The sequence below is a fragment of the Ammospiza nelsoni genome, chromosome 14 (genome assembly GCF_027579445.1).
Source record: "Ammospiza nelsoni isolate bAmmNel1 chromosome 14, bAmmNel1.pri, whole genome shotgun sequence".
NCBI lineage: Eukaryota > Metazoa > Chordata > Aves > Passeriformes > Passerellidae > Ammospiza > Ammospiza nelsoni.
The window spans coordinates 2921146-2945435 of record NC_080646.1 but is presented as its reverse complement, the minus strand read 5'-3'; the positions used below and the strand labels follow the sequence as shown (position 1 = coordinate 2945435).

Sequence of the window (24290 nt, the reverse complement as noted above, 5' to 3'; positions counted from 1 at the left end):
GCAAGCTGGGCTCCCTCAGTTTTCTTAGGAAATCATCTCCAGTGATTGCCTCGGGCCACGGTTCAGAAAGGCTGATGGAGAACTGCAGGTTTGTCTGCAGGGCTCCCAGCTCAATTCATTCCTTCTGATGCCCTCTGGGAACCAGAGCACACCATGCTGATTCTTTTTGACATTTCTGCCTGTGACTTTTCTGCCCCTAAACAGGTGGGGAGGGGACATTTCCTGATCCTGCTCTAGGAAAAGGTCCATTCCAGCAGAAAATATGGTTCTCCCTCTCCCTCCTGAAAACAAGTCTGCTCCTGCCTCACCTCACTTCAGCCTGACAGTGGAATTTTAATTGCAGTAACTGGTGAAAGGGGGGGGGGGGGGAGGTGTGGTTTGGCTGGAGGACACAGAGTCAGGACCTCTTACACTCTGCACCTTGCCCTGACGGCACCTCCTCCTGTGCCCTGGGGATAACCCCGTGCCATGCAGGGAGAGCTGCTGTTCCCCAGTGTGGAAGGAGCATGGGAAAGGTTTGCAAAGCCCTTTGATGGTAAAGCACAAAATTCTAGACCTGGGGTAACAGCTCCCTCCGTGTACTGGGCAATCAGGTTCCTCCAAGTTCCCCTGCGAGCAAGGTCAAAACCACATGTCAAGTTTGCCCGAGAATGACAGCCAGTCTAAAATTAAGCTGAAAAGTAACTTCTCACCCTCTTGTGAAACAGGCCACAAAAAAGCCTAAATGCATCTTCAAAGCCAAAACAGATCTTCAGCAAGAAATGCTCCCTGGAGAGGGGAGCAAGCGCTGCACATGTTCCAAGGCAGAGCTGGGTGTCGACACCAAGGCCTGGGCAGGGCAGAGCTGCTGCTCTCAAGGGACAGAGACATGGTGTAAAGTGCCATGGACCCACCCCAAGTCACCTTTTGCCACACTCAGCTACCAAATCTCATGATTTATCCACAGTAATGGAGCAGAAGGGAAGAGCAATGTCAAACCTAAAAAGCTTAACATTAAACAGCACATCCCTCTCGTGCTCTTCCTCCATCCCACGAGACCTATCTCATGGTAATTTGATGGAAAGCTGTTTTTCCACCCAAGCTCTACTTTGAGTCAAGAAGCCAGCAGTGACAGCATCAGAAAGCTATTTGGGAATGGAACTGAAAAGCTGTCAGATAGCTTTGTGGGGTTAAAAAAACCAACTTAGAAAACCAAACACAGGAGACAGGAGATGGCAAACCTCAAGATGTCTGAAGACCACAGGAGACAAACTCAAGAGATTCCCAAATCACCAGGACTTTGTCAGTTTACAGATCCTCCTCTCACTTCCTCCCCTACATTTCAGACGATGAGTGTGCATTTCTGGGCAGGACAGGTTTCAGCCAAGTGTCTGTGGAACAAGCATGAGGACACGTGCAGGAGGAAAAAAGTAACAGCGGAGGCGGGGAAAAGATGGGGAAATTAATCCAAAGGCTGCAATGAAGTTCAAAAATTTTAAGAAGTCAGGATTTTTTTCCATTTAAGTGCCTGGTGAAGGACTGGGCTGCCTCTGTTATGGTGCACACAATGTCTTTCAAGCCAGGTCTGTCTCTGGAGCAGAAATTCAACACACTTTTCCCCAGAGAAAGTTCTATTGTCCTGCAGTCGCTGCCAAATTCAGATGTTTAATTCAAAGTGTGAACCAGAAGGATTCCAGTCTGCTTTTAGAGAGAAAATCTCCAGGCTACCGTCCATCCCATAAGTAACACCAGCTTTGTTCAGGGCAGGACACAGCACAGCTCCCTATCCTCAAAAGGCAAGGGAGGCAACATATAAACAACATATCACTGTACATCACAGCCTGGGAGCTGCATACCTCAAACAGTAAGCAGTGCTAACAGTCTGAGGCACCTCGACAGATGTACGGCCAAGCAGCCATAAAGGAGCCTTTGTGCTGCCTGAACAGAAACAAGGCATTTTCTGTACGGGAGCGGGCCCGAGCACCATAAACGGGGTTACACATTTCACACCTCCCCTGCACCGGGGCAGATGGCACAAGGCAGCATGGAGGAATGACCACATCAGGGATCTGCAGGAGCCACTCTGCAGCCACAAGGAAGATGACTTTGCCCTCAGCTTCCATCCCCCTCACTTGCAGGTCCCAGGTCAGAAGTGCCTGGGTTAAAGCGGAGCCAACCCGCCATTGAGCAGAGGCCTGTCCCTGCAGGACAGTCCGTGCAAAAGGTCACCACAAAAACTTGTGATCCACCACACAAAGGCTTTTCATCCTCGTGCTTAAGCACCCAGCTGCTATTTTATATATATTTTGAAACACACTTTTCATCTTCGCCCTAGTTTCCAGTTCTGAAATTAGGCTAATTCTTCAAGGCTGCAGGAGCCGCGCTGTTATTTTTGGCCTAGGGAAGATAAGAAACCGTGTGGATGGTTTCCCCTCAGTACAAGCACACACAGCAGCAGCAGCAAACTTCAGGATTCAGCCAAACACATTATTCCACAGGATCAGAAGTGGCTTCCAGTTGGGCCCAGTAAAACACAGCAAGAAAAAGTCCAACTGCAAAAGGCTCTCACAGTGACTGCAGTGCATGTTTCAACTCCAGGGAAGCAGAGAGAGAGGGGGGAAAAAAGAGAGTATTTGAAAAAGTCAAAGAAAAATTGCTCTGTCCAAAACCTGGAAAAGCCACAGTTAGCAACCATTCCCAGGGAAGCAAAAGCCCTGCTGCTTTATGAAGATTAAATCTGCTATTGTCTCACAGTTGTTGGCTGTTTGCTTTTTTTTAAATAAAGTTCCCCTTGGCCAAAGATGTTAGGAAGTATCTTCAATAAGAAAAGGATATAAAAACAAGTATGCTAGTTAATAAATCAGTGATAAGGTTAAACAAACAAGGTAAGGTAAGGTGAGGGTAAGGTTTCTTGACAAATCATCTGTGATAAGGTTAAGCAAATTTCTCTTTTGTCAGGACAGGAAAGATACACATGCAAAGGCACAATATTTTCGCTGACATGGACAATGAATGTGAGAGGTGTATGTTCTGAGTCACTCATATTGGACAAGACTTTTTTTTAAGCATATGGTCTGAAGACTGTAGGAAACCATTTAAAAAAAATTGGTCAAGCATTTAACCCACTCTGCACCTTTACATGGAAGGGGACTGTAGGAAAAAAGCTTTATAAAAAATTCAGACCTTAGATACAGACAGTTCCCTGCTGAATATCTATGCAGAATTACACATAATGTTAATTCTCAACAACCCATCCACCCAGAACTTCGTCCTTCTGAGGACAAAGAACATTGCTCTTATGCAGAGATGCTAAGGAGTGAATTCTGCTGTCCCTTGGGAAGCATTTTCTCTTTCTGCAAGACAGTAACACACAATTAAAAGTATGGTTACAAAGGATTAAGGCAGCTCAGTTAATGCAAACTAGCACTCTCTCCTGCATTCCTCACTAATACAGTGGTGACATAACCAGCCAAAACATGTAGCTTTAATTCAAATAAGGTTTAAAGAAGTTACTGCCAAGTAATTACACCCATTGAAGGCCCATGAGCACAGGAACCTTCATTAATACCCCGCTGCCGTTCTCAGAGCGCTTTTCCAACCAACTGCACCAATCTGAAGTGGCAACCATGGACAAGAGCAGGCAACAGGTTTTCATGAGCAGACTTGTGCCTGCCTTTCAGGAGACACTGACACATGGCTGAGCACAGCCACGAGGACAGAGGCAAGGACACAGCATCCAAGTGCTGGCTGCCTCCTCAGAAGGGCTGGGGCAGCCCCGAGGTAGAGGAGCTTTCTGGTAATGTCCTCCTTTATTTTTCTGATAACACGCTTTTCTTTGCGGCTGAAAGAAGGTGACACTGGCACTTCAGGAACTGCAGGCAGCTTTCTACTACCCTTTTCTGCTTTCTAATGAACTGCTGGCCAAGTCCAAGCCATGGGTTCCCATTTATTTCATCACTAATCCTAGCCTCTGTGTAAGAACCTGTGCTTAATCCACAAAGAGTACCGGATGCTTCTGAAGACTGCTTCCAAGAACAAAAATACAGCACTCAGCTGGAGCTCCCTAAAGCCATTCAATAGGAAGGATTAAACCCAGAGACTTGGATGGAACTTAGATCCAGTGGGCATGACCCTACCTGTGCTCTCTTCATTACACAAGAGCATGTCGTGCCTTTGCCTTTTCCTAAAGCTCTTTCTAAGCTAATGACTCCAAAGCACTCATCTCACTGCTCTGCACAAACATTCAGGGCTCACATCCATGTGCTCTCAGCATAAACCAGCACAGACCCAAATGAAGCTGTTTGTGGCAATGCTCCCAGGACATCAGATCACCAAGCACAGACGCTGACCACTGAAGCTGCACCTGCACTGCAGCCCTGGGAGCGAGTCCCTGCCAGCAGCTCAGGTAGAAATGGCATCACACAGGCTGCAAAGCTCTCTGTGAAAAGGAAAAACTTCTTCCATGCTCACCTGGAAAAGGGAGCTCACTGTGGTGGCTCTCCTCTTACCACCACCATTTCACATTAGGGCACAACACTGAAGCATGGACAAGAGATAAATGGAGAAACTGACATTTCCTATTCAAAGAGCCTTTAAAAGAATGGTCCCTATTAGCTTTGGTTCTTAATAGCAACATAAATTACATGCAGGCATTGATTCTTTCCCTGAAGTCACCATTACCACACAAGCTGCAGGTAACTGGCATGAAGTTCAGCAGGTTCTCAAGAGTCCCCCCATAAAAATCTGTCACAACTTTTACTTTTATTATTGTAGCACCACTTTTAACTTGCTCAAGACACAACTGAAAAAAACCACTAACTTGCTCTCACTGAGTACCAGCAGAAGTTTAGTTTCATGTAAAAAAAACTAACCAGAATAACCAGAGCTCAAGTTCTAGTTTTGCAAGGGCTCCCAAATACACTTTTAGCTGAAACTAAAATTTAAGAAAACAAAGCCAGTTAGTCCCCCAAACTTTTTCCAATTAAGTTCCCATCTTCATTGTGACACATAAAGGTCATTTTGGCCTAGGCATGCAGGAAGATAATCCCCACCCTTCAGGCAACTGGGATTTCTGGCAAGATTTTAAGAGGTCTCCAGCTGATAACCATGAAAAGTTCACACCACCAGGAGTCCAGATAAGCTTTTAACACAGGAAATTAGTGCGAAATTGTTTTAAGCATTTTCAAGATCAATTAAGATGGTGTAACAGTCCAGCAAAGTAGAATTGAGTTCTCTGCTTCAAATCAGATGGGTTTGGAATACAAAACAGCAGCTCTGGAGCTGGGAGGTGTCTGCAGGAAATGAGGTTAGACAAATGCAGGGCAATTAATCCTCTGTGCAGTCAGATTACAGACTCCCCCATCCCCAGGGCACAGCCAGAGCTGGGTTAAACTGCTGCAGGTTGTCATCCTGCACCTTCCCTGCCCATCCAGGGCCAGTGGCTCTCCCCCACAGCCTAAAAAGCCAATCTCTTCCCTGACATGTGAGGTACACACAGGGAGACTCAAACCAGTCCTCATTTGTAACTGCAGATGCAAACTATGAAAAAAAAGCAGCCGCAAATGCCATTTTCTGCCTTGTCAGCACTGAGGGACAGTAAAATTCATCAAGGACACTGAATTTCAGAGAAGCAAAAGTGAACTGGGAGTTTCTGGCTAGGGTGAGGAGTCAGCTGGTGTTAGCAGCTCGTCTGGGGATCTCTCCCGGCACAGGCAGCAGACCAGTGACTGCAAACAGTGTGAACTGGGAAAAATGTGACTGTACAGATGACAAATGCATCCTCAGACACTGCCCTGGTACACTGTCAGCCCAGGGAGCAAGGCAAGTGTCTCAGCACAAAGCCTGCTAGGAAATGTTCTGTCCCAAAGCATAAAGAAATCCCTTCCTAGCAGGTTAGTGCTACACACCACTAATGGGTATTACACTGAGACCCACTGTATCTCTCCATTTAAAAAATCCAAATTTTCTTTCTTCTCTGTGACAATTCAATTGTTCTTACTGAAAAAAAGTCAAGTATTTCTTAAAACACCGTAGCAGGTAGCACTGAAGGCATTTGAGCTGTGTGTTCCTACCCTCCTGTTGGTGACCTCAGCTAAGTTGATATTAAGCCCCTTCCCAACATCAGCACTTCATTTTTATTTCCCAGCACCAAACAAGTCTGGCTTTTCTCTCTCATGCTCACAGGCTCTGACACCTCCCTGATGCTGGTGCTTTAAGCTGCTCACAGAATTTGGCTTTAATAGATTGAGGGGAGAAATGCAAATATTCTCTCCAAATTAACACAATTAGCCCACCCTCCTCCCACAATTACCCTCTACATAGAGATCAGCTAAAATCTTCTATTCTGAGAGCCCCAGCTGACATTTTATGTCCCCTTCAGTCAAGAAAGACATTTTTTATATCTATTTTTATCACTGTCTAGTCACACAGGACACTTACAGAGATCCTGGTTTTATACAGAGATATCCATGAAATGGTTTATTCCCCCTACCTTCATCTTTTATACACAGAAATAAGCACTAAAGAAAAAGGAAAAGGAAACTTGACAGCTCAATGTTTGGTCAGATATCATTGACCCATAGAGAGAACTGACTACAAAGGGTTTGACATTGATTAGATTTGGAATTTAACACTGTCCTTCCAAGGTCTCCAGTCAGGTGGGATTCCCCTACAAGAGGCAGGGCAGCTCTGATCACAGCACAAGAACCAGAGTCTCACAGCTCCAGCAAGCTGTAAAGTAAGATTTTACCCTGCAAAAGCAGGATGGCTTTCCCATCAGTTCAAAAGAAAAATACACAATAGAAAGCTTCTAGTCTCAGACTCATCCCCTTCTGCCTATCCCCACTGCTGTTCAACAGAACAAACTCAAATCCTCAACTCCCTTCTGAGTGCCTTAATTAAGAAACTGGCATGATGAGCTATTTTCTTAGTTCTTTGTCCTGTCATGCTATGAAGGATTAGCCTTTCCTGACTTGTCCTCAAGATAACAACTAATCCTGATGTCTCCCTCAACTCAACAGGCTGCACAGACCCTAATTTATAACAAAACCACTGCGCTCCAAGACAACAGTAATGGGGGAAAGCAATACTTCTGTTTGCTGGATTCATGGCTGAAGCTTCCTAAGAGTCTGCACGACACCATCTAAGTCCTCATTTCAGCAACCCTCAGCTTAGGCATTAGGTCAAGTCATCCAGCTAACTAAGGACAGATTAACCATGTGCTCACAAAATCTAGGTCAGTCCCAAACAGGCTCTACAGCCTGGAAAGGCCTCTCTGTGTCAGCCAGAACCCCCCAGCCCTGCCCTCTGAAGAGGATGCTCTGCAGAAAGAGAGTGGGACCCACACTCACGTTCTGTTACATCTGTTCTTCATTTCTACAGCACAGAATAAACCTCGACAAACCTGCATTCAGAAGTCAGTAAGAAACCAGTCAGTGATGTCAAGTTCTCCCTCTTCGGAATATCTGGTTCTCAAATACTCAGTTATTTTCTGAAGTGAAAGAGCCAGGTCAGGACCTGGCTGCACACCGGAGACCTGTCTCCCATTCCAAACCTTCCAAATCCTCCTAACCCACACCTCAGTTCCACAGACCCAGTCTGCAGCCCCTACTGTCTTCTCTCTGCCCTCCTCCCCAGCAAACACTAAGATCAGACCACAGTGGCCATACCACACTGCCTCCCCACTGCTGTCATGGGCTCCCTGTCACACCAGTCATGTATTTCAGTCTCACCCTGAGCCCCATGCATCACCTCCCCTGCCCAGATAATGCTCTTCTCCAGTCTTACCTGTCTGTCCTTTGACAAAGTGCCATTCCTCATTACCTTCAGGCAGCTCAATCTCCATCCATCCCCAGAACGCATGGCCACCCACTTACTTCTTAATCTGAAGCCAAAAAGACATCTCTGAGGCATTCCAAAGATAAAATTTAGTGCTGGAGGAAAGATGCTTATAAACATCCACTCTAAAACTCTGGGCATGCTTGTATCCTCCCTCTCTCACACACACAATTCACATCACAGGTTTCTTGAAATTGAGAGATGCAGTGGGCTGCACACACAGCAAGATAAAGGTGTCTGTGCTGTCAGGGTTTGTCAAGTTTCCATGCTCTGACTTCAGAAAATGTCCAAGCTTTGAAGCCAGGACAATACACACATACAATAATGTCTTACTTCAGGAGTGCTGCTGGAAGCTCCTGACACAAAGACAAGTCAAATCTTTCATTTGCTAGCTGGGAGTCAAAGGAGAGGCTCATGGAGCAAGAACAACCAAACACCACAGTCCAACCCCACTGCCCCCAATGTCTGCAGGGACCAGGGGTGTGCAGAGCCCCCTCACAGACCCCATCCTGCCCTGCTCTGAGAGCTCACTCTGTGCTGGGTGTCACTCTCATCCAGCCCAACAGGATCAGTCTCCTTTTTGTTAATGAGAGAAGGGTAGAGCAAAGGAACTGGAGGTCAGCCATTAACAGCAGCACCTCTTTCCAGTCCTTCAGATCTGATCAATCACTGCAGGACTATAATTGATTTTATTGGTGTTTTTTTTTTACTTCCAGCTGTCTTACAGAAAAGCATAAACTTCAGTTTTGCCCTTGGGAACATCCATACCAGAAATGGTATGTTCTGGCACTGCCAGTGTACTTGGCAGATATAATGAGCACTTTAGGGGTTTCTTAACTTCAGTGAATTTCAGAGTAGCAATTATCTTCAATTACTCCAGATGAAAGACCACACAAAATGTTAATTCAAACCCCCCTTCTCCCAAAGCCCCCTGCTATCTCTGGTCACCAATGTCCTACTTTTTCCCCTCACCAACACCCAAAAGGTTGGACCTGCTCTTCCTTGCTGCTTATGTTTCCTGGTGTGATCAATGCCCTTGTCACACCTTCCTTTCCATGTATATTGTACAAAATCCTGTCTCCTTTCAGGACATTGTAGAGCACTTGTTGCAGTTTGGAGGAAAGCATTGCTTTCTCCAGACACACTTCCTGCATCTCACCTAACTTCTCCCACAACCTCAATCAGAACAGGAGATAAAACAGACAAAATTGGCTATTTGTATCTGCCAGAGCTAGGAAAAGATGCTACACTGGATCCACTGTAGGATCCAGTATTGCACTGTAGGACACAGAGGAAGGAACTGGGATCACCTGAAAGCAGCATGTGTCAGAAGGGTTTAAATACAAAAGAAATTAATGAGATACCTCAGCACTTCTTGAGGTATGCCTTGACTTCTAGCAGCTACAAAGAGCCTGTAATGAAATTGTGAAGCTGTTAACCACAAATTAGAACAATACTCAGCAACAGCTGCAAAACAAGGCTGAAACAACACCAAGCTACACAGCAGTGACTTTGTAATTCAGGTGCATTTCAAGGAAATATTGGACACAAAACTGAGATCAACAATACTTTTGGGATGGTTTAAATCACAAATGAAAGAGCTTGTCACCAAAACCAGAACATGTTCTCAAGGCTGAAATCCAAGACCCTGCGTGGCACCACATGGCAATGTAGGAGAAAACAAAACTTCCACATCCCTGTGACTCACATGAGATGGACTGGAAGAACTACTGGTGGGAGGAAAGGGGAGAAGGAAGGAGACTTAAGTAGGCAATCTTTTCCTGAGGATAACACCCAGCAACGTGCCAGAAGTCTAAAGTACCAGTATTCACTAGAAATGCAGAACCACTTCTGAGGAAGTTCACTCCAAGCCTTCAGTTCTCTTCAAGAAAAAGGACCACACACTGTATTTCTTCATGAACTCCGAAGCTCCCTTCTGGAAGCTTCAGAGACTTCATAGCTCCATTCTTCTCATGACTGTTTTCTTACAATTTGCTGCATAAACTCTCTGGCTTTGGTTGCTCCACCCTATTGAGTGAGTTTTACAGCTATTTGTCAAACAGCAGCCACAGTCTGGGTTTTGTTTTTACAATGATAATAATCCTTGCCCTAAAGAACTTGCATTTAACAGCCATGTCTCATCTGTGACTCACCTCAACCTGTGTCAAATAACAGCTCCAAGCCTCGTCATAGGAGCTTGAAATCCCTCATGGGCTGCAAACTGCTCCCAAAGCAGCAGCTTGGGTGGGTCAGAGATGCCCAGAGCCCAGGGGGCTGCAGTTGTCCTCAACCTTGCACATGCTGCTGCTTTTCTGGGCTGAGATGACACAGGAAGTGCAAAGAATGGTGGTGTCAATTCCTCTGCTGTGCCTCTGAAAAGCTCCTGACGGCAGGAGAGTGTGAACAAATCCTCCCGAGTCCTGAAACGGGCAATAACCAATGCCACTCTAATGAAGTGGTCTGAGAGGCACTGCAGAGAGCAGAGCAGTGACAGAAACACAGGAAGGGGGAAAAAAAGGGGCTTTGAGACAAACTGCTGGGAGCAGAAACGCCACACAGAGCTGGGCTGGTGATGCATTCGGGCACACCACCAGAGCCAGGGCCAGGGAAGATGAGCAGCACAGTAAAGACATTGTGGGATCCCAAAATCAGAGAAAGGGGCAGTGACAGTCATGGAGATGAGTAAAACGATTCTGGGCAGGGAGCCCACCACGAGAACAGTGCAGGGAAAAGCCACCCGTGGTGAGGACCAGCAGGGCACTCCACGCCCGAGATGCTGAGAATGAAACGCAGCGAGCTGGGGGGTCACTGCAGAGCCCTGAACTCCTCCCTTGTGCTGCCACTCGAGCCTCTTCAGCATGGGAAGTGCAGGCTGCAAAGGAGAAGTCTGAGGTTTGGGATTTCTAAGGCCAGCACTGCTCTGTCTGCTGAGCCTTGTGCTGTCACAGCTTTTCCTCTGATGGGAATTGTGAAGGATGCGGTGGCTGTGCCCCAGCAGAGCAGGCACAGATAAACTTTTTGCTCCATCAGAAGCTCAGTGAAACACAACATTTTGTAACTCACTTACAGTGGCCTGTTACTTGATGTTCATGAACATACAAGACATGGAAAATGTCACTTTTACACCAAGCATTTCTAACACAGCTGTTGCAACAGCTGTGTTTTTTCACACAGCTATTGCTTTATCTGAAATAAACTACCAGGCACATTTCATCTGGGCAACAAGAGGACCAGATAAAAAAAGATGACAGGTATTTAAATTGAAAAGCCACAGCTAAATGAGAGTGGGCCTACTTCTTGCAGAAGCTGTGTGCTTTTGTCATTGAAATGTTTCCTACTCTCCCCAACAGCTGAGCCGTAACATCCCACACTCACAGGTTACTTCTGAACACCCAACAGTTTATACTTCACACAAACCAATTTTAAGCAATTCATGGCACTTAGGAGAATCCAGCATTAAGGCTAATAACAGCAGCTCATCAAACAAAACTGATTATGAGAAAGCCCCATCTGTTTCTGTCAGACAGCATTCCCAGCGCAGTTGCAGGCTATCCTTTGGTTATTTCAATCCAATATTTGGTTGTATTGAATTTAGGAGCTCTTTGACAGTTTCAATAAGACCAAAATGCTGACCTTCAGTAACTTATCAAATGCCAGATGGTACAGGCATTCACAGCAGAAGTTATTTCAACTCTGAATGTCTATAGTAAAAATTTTATGCTGCTGAAAACTGTGGAAAAAGTTACTGACTCTTTACGAATGGCTAAACCACAATGCTGGCACAACATAAACTAGTTCCAGGTCTGAAAGCAGGGAATGTGGAGAGACACTGTTAGTACAGAAAGTCTCCAGGCACAGAAGATATTAATTAATAACTGCAGCTGGAAACCTCCTTCCCCTTCCTCAGAGGCTTCCCTGTCACTGAACTGTGAACTGAAACAAAGCAACAGCTTTTGGGGGCAGAAACTCAGTGTCAAAAGTTAAACCCAAGTCTTTGCCAGGGAAAGAGTGGCTCAGCAGCAGTATCTGTCACTGTCTGTGACCTCACTGTCACTGTGACCACAGTTCCTGCCACAGAGGCAGAAGAGCCCCCCTCCACCACATCACATGAAAGGACAAAGCCGTAGTTGCGTCAGGTCGTAAATGTTTGTGCACAAACTGTTCAGCCTCTCTTCTGCTTTCAACTTCTCCCATATTTCTAAGGCAGACCCACCAGCATTTACCCTGGTGAAAGTGCAGCTCAAGCCCAGCAGCTGCTTCCAACCAGGCAGTCTGCAAACACCCAGGACTCACTCCAAGGAGCCCAGCACACCCAGGCAGGAGAAGCCCCTGTCACCCCCGGGGAGGAGCTGCCAGCTCCCAACAAACAGCAGCAGGAAACTCTGCCACAAACAGGCTCTCTAATTTTTTATCCCCCAAAATGCCAAATTTGCAGGCACATCAGTGTGGGCAGACCATGAGTTTAGGTAAGAGTGGTGGCTTGTCTCTGCTGACGTCAAGGACCTGCTGAGCAGGCGCCTGCAGCATGGGGCTGCCAACCAGTGCCCGGAGCAGCAACAGATTTGGGCTGCCAGGAGGCAGCTCAGCATGCAGGGTTACAGTGCCAGCCACCATGAGACATCTCCAGTTTGGGGAAAAACTGTCACTGTCAGGGCAAACATCTGTCAGCCTCACACATTTCAACTGCAGCAAGAAACACGGTAATTGTATCATCCATTTTCCATACTGACACCAGGACGTGCTCAGGTAAAGAAGATAAAAGAGGCTTGGACAGTCAGGACTGCAGGCACTTGAGGCCATTTTGATTTCAGCTTATTCCCTTTCTATCTAAATAAAAATATCTGTGATGAATAACGAATATTCCTCCACTTCCCTCCTTACTGCTACATTTCCAAATTTTCCAAGGGTGACACTCGCAGGGAACAAAAAGCGTAGAAACCGTACAGTGGGATGGTGATGCTGCAGAGGCAGCTGAGAGCTGGGGGATCTGCGGTGCACAGCAGCCCCCCTCCCCTCTAGCTGCCCCGAAAGCCCCCTCCCCACTGCCCCGTCCTTACCTCGTAGGACCAGACGCACTGCACGCCCGCGAACCTGCGCACGCAGCGTCCCACCTCCACGTCCTCGTGCGTGGTGTACATCTCGCGCAGGCACTCGCCGATGTGCGGCACCATCCTGCGCAGCACCTCCCTGCTCATGATCACCCCTGGGCCCCCCATGCAGAAGTTCTCCCCCGGCTCCAGCGCCAGCTTGCCCATCTCCTCCGTGGTGCCGAGGCCGGTCTGGCCCAGGAACAGCGGCTCGCTGCTGTTCAGGCTCCTGAGGAAGTTCTCCAGTTTGTCCCCTTTGATGTAAACGTCGTCGTCAGCCCTCATGAACCATTCGTATTTGTCCAAGTAGTGGTCATGCATGTATTTGAGCATCATGAAGGATTTCTTCTGGGGGGGGTAGGAATCATCTACGCCTGGAAGCGGCACGATGGGGATGGGGATAGAGGTGTCTGAACCCTCGCTGGAGAAGAATTCGACCTTGCCAGGAATGGTTTTGGACCATGTTCTAGATTGGAAAAGACAAGAAGCAATAATTAAATATGCAAACCAGGGCAGGCAGAGAGTGCTGCCAGACTGCGGCTCACCTGCTTTACAAATTTTCTTTTTTGAACACCTCAAAAGGTTATTTTTTACCACACAAATGAGGACATTCACATGGCACACACAGCAATTGGTACAACACACACAAAATTCTGATATGACAAGAGTCTGAGTACCATTTCTGCACCTCCATATGTCAGAAAAATAATTCAATAGCAGCAGTTCACTAGTAGGAAGCAGGATTCCTTAAGCACACTCAGTTTTGCACTAACAGCTATTGATCACAAAACATGGAGGCAATCCAATACAGGCCAACAATTCACATACAACTGAATTCACTGCTTCCAAAGCTTCCCTGTAAATTATTCAGCATCATAGCCACCTTCCATTCCCTCTACGCCTTCCCAAAAGCTCAAATGTGTACTCAGAAATACAGACTTCCAGAGAGTAAATTCACATGAACTTTCAAGGAAACAGCATCCCTTGGGAAAGCAACCAAAGAGCAACTTCTCCAGATGGTGTGTGGAGAAGCAAAGCACAGAGCATGGAGCAGAAGTAACCTCAAGTGGCTTAGTCCATACCAGCAAAGTTCTAAGAGATGCCTGTAAAACTCCTAATTCCCACAGTAACATGGTGCTACCCAACACCTGCACCTTTCCAGACACTTCATTCCGGGTTCTAGTGCAGAGGAACTGCTCAGAAGAGGAGCCTTCCCTGTGCAGAGCAGCACAGCAACATCTGCTCCACACCTTCCGCGCTCCTCTCCGACAAATCCAACCCATCTGCGTGGGCAAACTGGGTCACTGACAGCAGGAAGGGCTGCAGGATGATTCCTCAAGGCAGAGCACAGCCTCCTCCAGGGAGGATTTTCAGTCACATAACTGCTACAGCCTTGCCCTGAAAAATTATTAATTTTAAGCTTGCAGTACCATTTTCTGAGATTCTATCTGGGATAAGAGATCACATATCCCTCACAGAAACATTTTTAGTTGGTAAAACTATTTTAGTTGGTAAACCAACAGAAAACTGTTCTAGTTGGAAAACCAACAGATTTTGCCCCTTTTTATATAGAGGAAGAATAATTTATAATTTTATTTGGCAATTACACTTAGGATATAACCTAAAGCTGATGTGAAAAGACTCTCAAGGTAAAGGACACAGTATTCCCTCAATGCATCACTGTCACTCTGACCAGATGCCTCTCGGCACAGGCTTCTTGCCAATACCTGAGCAGATTTTGGGCAGCACAGACCATCTGAAATTTGAAATCTCCAGAATTAGCTATCTTATAAAATCTGAAATGTAAAAATACTTCAGGAGAATTATTATTTAAGTTCCATCAGAAAATGCAGAGGTATTTAATGAGACTACCTGAACATCAACTTTGACACCTTAACAGTTTCTCAATAATTCCACTGAGTGTAATGAATATCACCCAATTACTTTAAAAGCTTTGTCTCCTGGATTTCTTACTGCCATGGGTAGTGTTTCATAGCAAAAGTTTAGATCCGAGCTTCCAGAAGAGCACAGAGTAAAGGAAATGGAAGCATTCCCACTGACTTCACAACAGAGGTGATGAGGTCTTTAATCATCAGTGAAGCAATTAATGCACAGTACTGCTGGTTATAAATCACATCCTGGTAAAGCACTGAGAACTGCCTGCTTTAAAAGGAGACACTGTCACATCCTGAACTTTCACTAACTTAAGGAAGTTCTGCTGTTTGTTTTCTAACACCCACACTCCACATACAAACCATCCACAGCTCTTCCCATATCAGCTCCCAGTCTAAGATTGAAAAACTTTTCTTCACAAAAGATGCATTTAAATTTTAGTGTCACAGAAAGGACAGAAGGAGTTACTGAGAAATGCAGCTCATCACATCCACTGAGACTCAGCTTTGGGTGGACCCAGGACACTCTGCAGACAACCACCAGGTTGAAGTTACAACCTAAAGTCTTTTGGAGATTTCTGTTCAGTTACTTTTTTATTCAAAAGCAAACAATGTATTTTCAGACTTGCTCTTCATACCCTGAAAGATCTGCCTTTATCATGACCATAATCTATGGGCAATACAGGATGTCTTCTATCACTCCAAGCTTTAGCTCCTTCCTGGTAGTCATCAAGCCCTTCTGTTGATTCCCAGTTTAAATTTACTCCCTGCACTCCAAATAGGCACCCTCACCTCAAGAACCACTAATTACTGTCAAGAGAAGAGCTCCCATTCAACAGAAAGGGAACAAAATGCATGCACATCCATAAAGCATGGCATGCTTGATTCCCAGTCTTCCTATTGCACTAAACCCCTCATCCCAAAGCCAGTTTGAGCCCACTTTCCATATGAGCCACATTTAGGTTTCACATTAGACCAGGGGTAAAACAGAGACATTCCTGCAGTTGTGCAGGAAGGGGGACAGAAACACCGTGCCCTAACAACATCCACACCCCAAGGACCTGTGTGAGCACCACGATGTCACTCCAGCCTTGGGATCTCATGTCAACCACATCGACCCTGCACCAGCACAGCTTGACTGAGCCTTTGTTCACCTCCTGCAGCAACACAGTTTCTAGGAAGAGACAGCTCAACGTGTTATTTGTGACCGTGGCTTTGTTTGAACCCAAAGGGACGAAACCCTCGCACATGGACAAACAGCCCAAGTGTCTGTGTCAACAGAGCACAGCCCGGGCACGGGCTGAGACAATGGAGCCACCACGGGCTGCCCCTCACGTCCAAGCCTCAGCTCGCTGGGACAGAATGCAGGGAGAACAGTTTGCTCAGGAAACATGCTGCTGCACTCAGCCAAAGAAGCCAAACCACAGAGGGTGAGATGAACTGTAAGTAGGTTTTTCTGGCCCCAGTTATCAGCAGAACTAAGGACTGATAAATGCAGGGATGAATTCTGATCAAAGCTGCTTTTAACTTTTTAATCCAGTGTTGCAAATAATCAGACTTGGCTCCATCACCAGCAATTCTGTAGTTTAGTATGTAAAACCTACACTTCTTGCCAATCCTCCCACCTGCACTGTCATTTACCTTGTCTGCTCTCAGGTTATGGGCAGCAACCTGACCCTTCAGTTCCTGAGCACAGAGCTCTTGTCACAACACCTCCCCATCAACACCCCCTTCCACCAGCTGACATCACTTTCCTGGTCAAGGTTTCTCCAGTATAAGCCCTGCAGGTTGTATCTGCAAAAGAATTGTATGTTTGATAATGAAAAAAAAAACCCAGAAAAATATTTTTATTGAAATTTGACACCCTCCTTCTTCCCCGCCGCCCTGTCACCCTGAGCTGTTTAAAGGACACATGGACACAACATTTCTGCCACCAGACTCTGTATCTGCACCTGCAGAGACCACCTGGGCTGCAGTGATCGATCACTGAGCCTTCAGTCAAAGCCATTTCAACTCTGTCCACAGAGAAATATCAGCCTGTGAATACAACTGATACGGCCCTGAACTGGTCATTTAAAAACCCTGACAGATCCCAACTTTATCTCCCCCGTGTAATCTGAATCTGCTGCTTGAGCAGGAGGATGTGCATGAATCAGGACAGCAAGGCTCTCCATTACCCTCCCCAGGAGGTAAAAAACCTGCACGATGCTGAGTGACCTGGTTTCTCTCAGTGCACAGAGCTCCACAAACCAGAAGGCTGTGCTGACAAGGAAATCAAAGTGAAAATTAAACAAACACAAACTAAATGAGTAATGCTTCCTCAGGAAAAAAATCTCTAAGCAGAGGACATGAGTCCAGTGATGCTCCAGTATTGGTGGCTACCAAATCAATTTTAACATTCCTCCCTCACCCAGTTTTGCACACTGGATATCCTATGTGTACCCTAGGCTATGCAAGTCACAAGTAAAGTGGGTGAAAAGATTTTATCTTTTTAGCTGGCGCCCAGGAATTCACGAAATACAGAAAACCTTGTGCACACCAAGGGCGCTGAAAAACCCCAGTATTTTCTAAAAAGTGACCACAACTGTAGTCTTGAAATGTTGTCAGAAGTAATTTCTTCACTTAAAAAGAAGCTTTAAAGCACAGCTTGCAGCAAGAGCAGCACAGATCTGGGATGTTTTCCCTTCAGTTTCCAGTATTTATTATTTATTTGTATTATCCTGCTTATCAGCGCTGCAGACTAGGCAGAAGCACAGTCAGTGGTGTTATGCAGACAGTGCTCCCTTTGTAAAGACTCAGGCTGAAGACTGACAAAAAATGTATTTGGTTTTTGTCTGCAGCTCAGGAAGTTTCCCTCAGAGGAGATCAGAGAAATCATTTAAAGTTTTGAGAAATAGTCATCTTGTATAATTAAGCTGAAGAAAATCATAATTTGTGAAGAACTCAGCAAGACAACAGACATGAAAGACTGATGTCTTGAATGCAGCTAAATTCCATGTTGAATTAGGGCTAGTTTGGCATCACTGTTCTTCAAGGCCCCATTCTTCCAACAACATTTGCTACAGGGGAAGCAGTGAACCACAGCTCAGGCAGGAGAGCTGAGCTCGGAAACCAGCACACTACTCCTGCACATGGTATTGTAGATAACACACGGGAAGTCACCAAAAAAAGCTGGTTTTTTAAATTTCCACATCTCTGTCACTAAGATCTGCATTACAGAATTCCAATTTTGAGGAAAAGTTCCTTTCAGGTTTCTGCAGGATTGCTTTAACAGAGAACTCAAGCAGATTCCACAGCTCTTTGAGTCCTTTGAGCTAAACTCCTCCAATTTTAAGTGATGCTAGTTTTCTGTCCATGCACATCCACCTTCCTTGTGGACACAGGGACAGAAATGGATCCATCACCCACAGGCACACAATCAGTGGCCAGGCTAAGATCAGAGCCCAAGTGTCCCAGAGCTTTTGGCCATATGGTTATTTTGGGGGGTGTAAGTGACCTTATTTTACTTACCCCCCATTCCCTGTATCAATGACAGTTGCTCTGTGTGCTTCTTTCATACTGTTCCTTCAACATCCTCACAGATTTTAGGTCACAGCCAGAAATGCCATGTACATCATGCTTCTGGTGGAGGGTACCTGAGCAGGACACCGAGTTCTCACTGCTGCAGTACTGTGGTACGATTCACACATGAAGTAAAACACGTACTGTGCTGGCACAACATCCCAAGTCACTCCACAGGGCCCCCTCCCAAGAGGCAGGAGCTCCACAACCCATCACATCCCCCAACAGCGCCCAGAACGGGCCAAACCACCCGACTGATGCAGATCTGAATTTAGGAGCAATGCACTTACAATGTGTAAGCGCAGGCTTAGACAGATAACCCAAACTCCCCCACACCCAAATCCTTTGGCTGCCTTTCACTTAAGCTCTTCCGAGCACTCAGGTGTTTGGATTCCAGCTTCCTGTAAGCCACCACCAAGAGAGGTTGGAAATGGACCCTCCAAAGGGCATCCCTCTGCCGCGGGGCAGGGATGGCTCAGCACCAGCCCCGGGCATCCCTCTGCCACGGGGCAGGGATGGCTCAGCACCAGCCCCGGGCATCCCTCTTGGTCCTCGTGGCACTTGCCGGTGCCCTGGGGACCGTCCCAAACCCAGAAGTGCTGTGGCTGTGTTCCTGCAGAGATGCTGCCAAAGGCCAGCCGCTGACATCTCGCCATTAACTGCATTCACACCACTCTCCTGCCACGTTTCCCAGGAAATCTAGTTGCTACGCAAACGGGAAAAAAAAAAAAAAGGGTTAACTGCCTGATACTTCTGTTCCTGAGACAGCAGACTTAAATCTTCTGGGAGACTGCTTATTCCCATCCTCTCCTTCCTGCAGCTCTTTTAGGACAACTCCCCTCAACTGAAAAAGCATTAGCACATATTGTTGCACTTTCCCTGAACCCCAGCCATCCCTTTAACTCCTTCCTGCCCAGCTCTTTTCCTGACTATTCCTTGTCCTTCCAAGTGACACCGTGGCTCCTGCTGCTGCACTTCCCCGGCCTCCTGGAAGGGAAGCTCTGCTAACCTGGCTGTCGGATGCAATCACTGCTGAGGCTGCAAATCTGCCCTCCGAAAACCTGTGGATCTAAAGCTTATTCTCTGCCTCACAGACTACAAAAGCAGGACTGTTACAAAGAGCTGGCGGCTCCCGAAAATCCAGCAGGCCTGGTTTGCCTTGCAGTGGTCATTTTGCTCATGATTGATGTTCAGGAAGTGGATTGCTTCCCCTCTTGTTAGACCCTATCTGGATTCACAGCAGCCAGGATCAGCAAATGCTTTCCGCTCCGGTCCCTTTTAGCTGTGTCTGTAAATGGCCTTTGAGCCACAGCAATTTGGAGGTATTCAGCCTCTGAATCCCTAATTCCTTTCAGCGTGGTATCAAGGCTCTGCACACGCTGCCACCCCGGGAATGCCTTGCTAGCAGCTTCCCATTTCACTGGCTGTGCCAGCGATTCAGCTCACCAGGATGCTTTGTCAATGTAGTAATCCCAGCAATTGTCTGCTTGAGTACTTCATGGCAATCAAAAGCCATTTAAGATTTCAGGTTTGTCTTCCTCTTCCCCCCTCCCCATCTTCCCCCAAAGATGTCTTCCTGTCACCGGGACATTAGCTCATTTCTTTCACCAACGGAGGTGAGAAAAACGCATTTAGCCCGACTAAGAGTCTCTTTATCCGTCTCTTCCAAGAACAGACATCATCTCTAGAGGTTAAACCAAAATAGCAGTGTAGTAAAAAGCAATACTCAGATCTCCATCTAAGGGCTGAAGGAGCTCGATTCCATTAGCTGAATTTGTTAAGTTGCATCTTTAGCCATTGTTTTGTGAGAGCAGATGTCGCAGATCTTGTTCTCTAAACCCAGCTCCGCCACAGCACCAGACTGTTCAGCAAGCACAGGCAAAACCAGGAGAAAACAGGAATCCTTCCCACACCAGCAAAGTGAATTTCTCCCCAAAGAACACTCTGGACAACACAGTGATAAATTTCCCTTTTCCAAATTCTTGATGCAAAATGTGATGGATGCTAGAAAAAGTATTCTGCCATAAAACCTGGTATGTGATGTCCCAACACGACTCCAGCCTCCTTGTATGTAAATCTAAATTGCACAGCCTGTGAGATTTGCAATCCAAAATACTCCAACCCACATGGTGAGGGAGAACATAACCCTGAAGAAACAGATTCCTTCACCCATTTCAAAGCATCAATCATGCGCTCTCTGTAACTTAATTACAGGTCTACTGCTGGAAGAAGGAATTAAGTTTCCATTAAAACCATCGCTGGTGGACAGTATGCCTCAGATTGCCCAAATAAAGCAATTTTATTTCATTGGATGCTGATATAAAGACAGATTTCCTGAAACCAGAGGCGAGCTGGGAACGATAGTATGATGGCCCATCATCATAGTTTTGTCACCCTGCTCTTACTGGCCAATAGGGCCACAAGTACTTTCCAGCCAGGGCAGGCAAGATATGGAGAAGGGTCTGTTCTAGCACAAGACTGAAGGGGATGTTTTATTAAAGATCTGCCCCAGAGCTCCTGGCTGCTCCTCTGAGGGTGCTGGCTCAGGCAGAGCTGGGGTGTACCCGAGCTGACATTTTAGCCCTTGAGTCTTTCAGATTTCCCAAGCAGGCTTCCCGTGCAGCCTCCCAGCACTGCCTGCTGGCGCACACACCGGAGCAACGAGCACATCCCAGCACATTTCAGCAGAGCACGGAGTTCCACCAAAGCCACAGACACATGTCTCACAGAAGAGATGATTACCCTGATGCTGCCGAGGCTTTGGACAGAATTCCCCTTAGCCCGTGGCACTCACGGCCATGCCCAGCCACACCTGGGCACCACGGTGAGCAGCACACAGTGCAAAGCACCCAGATTGCTCCTGCTGCAAAATTAGGGGTGCTCAGGTAACAAACACACGGCTCCGAGACCCTGGCTCCTACATTAGCTCAACCAGTCTGAGGCACGGAGCGCTTAGCCCAGGCTGACTCTCCCATCCGAGCTGTTTCACTGCCTGGTTCAGCCTCAGCAGCGGCTGCAGAGAGCCGAGCTGGGTTTTACTCTTTGTTCCCAGATGCCTTTTCTGGGTCTCATTCCCTAGCACAAGCTTTCAGCTTGGCACAGTGCTCTTTACCCAGGGCATTACAGTAGTCCCCAAACTTTATTTCTGTTACCGTCAGGCTGTCAGCTCGCTCCACAAGCAGCGGCCAAGGACCGTACCAGCGTGGCGCAGCTGCGCCCAAGGCAGAGGCACCGAGGGACGCTCTCTGATGCCCGTGTCACCGCCGGTGACCGGCACTGAGCGTCCCCTCGCACCGGCGGGGCTGCCTGACCCTCAGGCAAGGTCACCGGGGCCACCTGCCAGGTGGAGCCGGGCTGAGCCAGACCCTGCGGGAGCGGCAGCGCGGCTCAGGGACCCCTCGCGTCCGTGCCGAGCCGCCCGGGCAGCGGAGCCGCGCTCGGGGCACCGCGGCTGCCGCAGCCCGCCCGGAGAGCGCCACGGGGCTGGGAGCGAGGAGCGCGGGGGCTGAGGTGCCCCGAGGCTCGCTCGCACCTGCCCCGGGGAAGGGCGAGTGGTCCCCCGGCCATCCCGGCTGTAAGGGCATCCCGGGCCGCGCGGTTTCACCCCGGGGGAACTGGCCGGCCGGACCGAGTCCGGCTGAATGGGAGCGAGGCGAGCCAAGCCCAGCTCGGCTGAATGGGAGCGAACCGAGCCAAGCCCGGCTCAGCTGAACGTGACCGAACCCAGCTGAGACGAGTCGAGCCCACCCGAACCGACCCCGAGCCCATCCCAGACCCCAGCCCAAGGCAGCCCACCGGCCCCCCATCCCCGCCGGGCGCCCCCGGCCCCCGCCGCTCACCGGTGCGCGGCCACGGCGCGGCTCCGCAGGTACTTCTGCGCTGTCATGACCCCCACGAAGAGGAAGCTCTGTGCCGGCGGGCCGGGGCGGCGCGGCGGGGCGGCGGCGGCGGCGGCGGGCGGCGGGCGGCAGCCCTGCGGGCGGGCTCGGTGGGGCCGCGCCGCCGCCGCCAGCTCGGAGGCGCGGGGCAGGACGAGGCGCGATGCGAGCACGAAGCCCAGCACCAGCCCCAGCAGGACGCTGAGCCAGGCGCGGCGGCCGCGGCCCGCCATGCCCGCCCGGCCCGCTGCTCACAGCGCCGCCGCCGCCGCCAGCCGCGCCGAGGCGCCCAGCGCCGCCATGGGGGAAGGGGCAGGGACGGGAAGCGGAGGGAGGGGAGCGGGGGGCCGCCCGCCTCCCCGGCCCTGCCCCTCGGCACAGGCGCCGTGTGCGGCCCCGCCGCGCTGCCCCTGGCCCCGCCCGGCCCTGCCGGAGCCGCCGCCGCGCAGACCCCGGGGCGGCCCCCGCTCCGTGAGGCGCTCCGGGACGCGGCCCTGGGCAGGGGGCTCCGGGAGCACCGCCCTGCAGCCGCACCGCTGCACGTCCCGCCCCGAATCTGCAAGTGTTCCAGGCCAGGTTGGACGGGCTTGGAGCAGCCCGGTCTGTGGGAAGGTATCCCCGCTGCCCGGGGCACGGAGTGGGATGAGATGAGCGGTACGGGCCCTTCCAACCCAAACCCGTTCTGTGACAGGGACCGGCACCTTAACCAGGCATTCCACACAGGGGATAGGAAACCTGGCCCTATCCCACACTGGGACCTTGAACTGGCACACCAGAACCTCAGCCCAGCTGCCCAGATCAGGAGGGGCAGAGGCCGAGAGAATGTGGATGCTCAGCTCTGGGGACAGGGAGTGAGACGCTGGACATAACCCCGGGATAGGCGTTCCAGCGCCTGCACCAAGCAGAACTGGGAGCCCAGCCCTTCAGACTAGGATGGGAGGACACTGGGGACCGACCCAGGACAGGCACCAGGTCGGGTCCCTGCTGCCCAAGGCCCTGCTCTGCCCCGTTGCACAGAGTCCAAGGGGATGCAGGCAGTGAGGAGCAGCCTCCAGCCCTGTTTGCCTGGCACTGGTGCATTTGTGCAGCACAGGCTGTGGTGACAGGAGCCAAGGCACAGGCACTCTCTGTTTTTTCCCACCTTGCTAATTAAACCAACCAGAAATAGGTCAGTCTGTTTCTATCCACAGGCTATAGTGAGTGCTCAACAGATTGAAGACTTTATTGCATGAAGATTTCTTTTTCCTTTGTCCACACTGACTCTCCATGAGCGTTTCATCTACAGAGCACTTCAGCTTCAAATGCTGCAGCCACAAACCCCTCACATTTCAAAGGAAAAAAACCTTCCAGTCTCAACAGAAGAAACTTATCAAGTACTACCCACTGACCTCCTGCTTATCATTGTGGTTTCTTCCATTTCCTGCCCACTTCGGCCTTTACAATTGCCAGTCTTTTCCATTTTAAATTTTATTTATATCATGATGTCATCCACAATGAGCTGGGAAGAAGAAAGTCTTGGTGTAACAGCAGCAGCCTCTTGAGCAAGAACCATTGCAAAAGAGGATATCACACCACATTAATACTCTACAGTAATAAGCCAAAGAGAGACATCCATGACAGACTTTTTATGATCACAAGTAACTGTCTCGATTCTGGGATTGAGCAGGTAATGACACAATCTGCTTATCTAATGAGTTCAATGAAATGTCTTGAAAAAAATGCTTTTGTTTGGGGTTTATTGCTCTTGTGGTGGTGCAATCCTCACTCCGAGGTCAGAACAGATGAACTCGTGATGTCAGAGCACAAATAACACAAGGAAAGTGCCCCCAGGATTTATGGTATTAAACAACAATAAAATTGAATACAAATAGAAACTAGATAAGAAATACAAACAGTGAACAGGAAGGAAGAGCAGGGACGTCTCCTTTTGTTTGCCCATGGATAGAACAGAGATGTATTGAGTTAGATGAGTTTGTGTGAAGAGGAACAGAAGAGCTAAATGGTGAAAGAGAGAGAAAGGAAGAGCAGTCCAGACTGGGATGCACACAAGGCAGGTG

General features: G+C 48.5%; 1 protein-coding gene across 1 annotated transcript in view; it reads right to left on the bottom strand.

The window, feature by feature from the left end:
* CHSY1 (chondroitin sulfate synthase 1) overlaps nucleotides 1-22466 on the bottom strand; it is a 75158-nt gene extending 52692 nt beyond the window's left edge. The window contains exons 1-2 of the mRNA XM_059482483.1: nucleotides 22195-22466; nucleotides 12873-13368 (exon numbers count right to left, since the gene is read on the bottom strand). Of these exons, the coding sequence (XP_059338466.1) occupies nucleotides 12873-13368; nucleotides 22195-22466 (768 nt within the window). The remainder of the gene's footprint in view (nucleotides 1-12872; nucleotides 13369-22194) is intronic.
* Between the last annotated feature and the right edge of the window lie 1824 nt (nucleotides 22467-24290).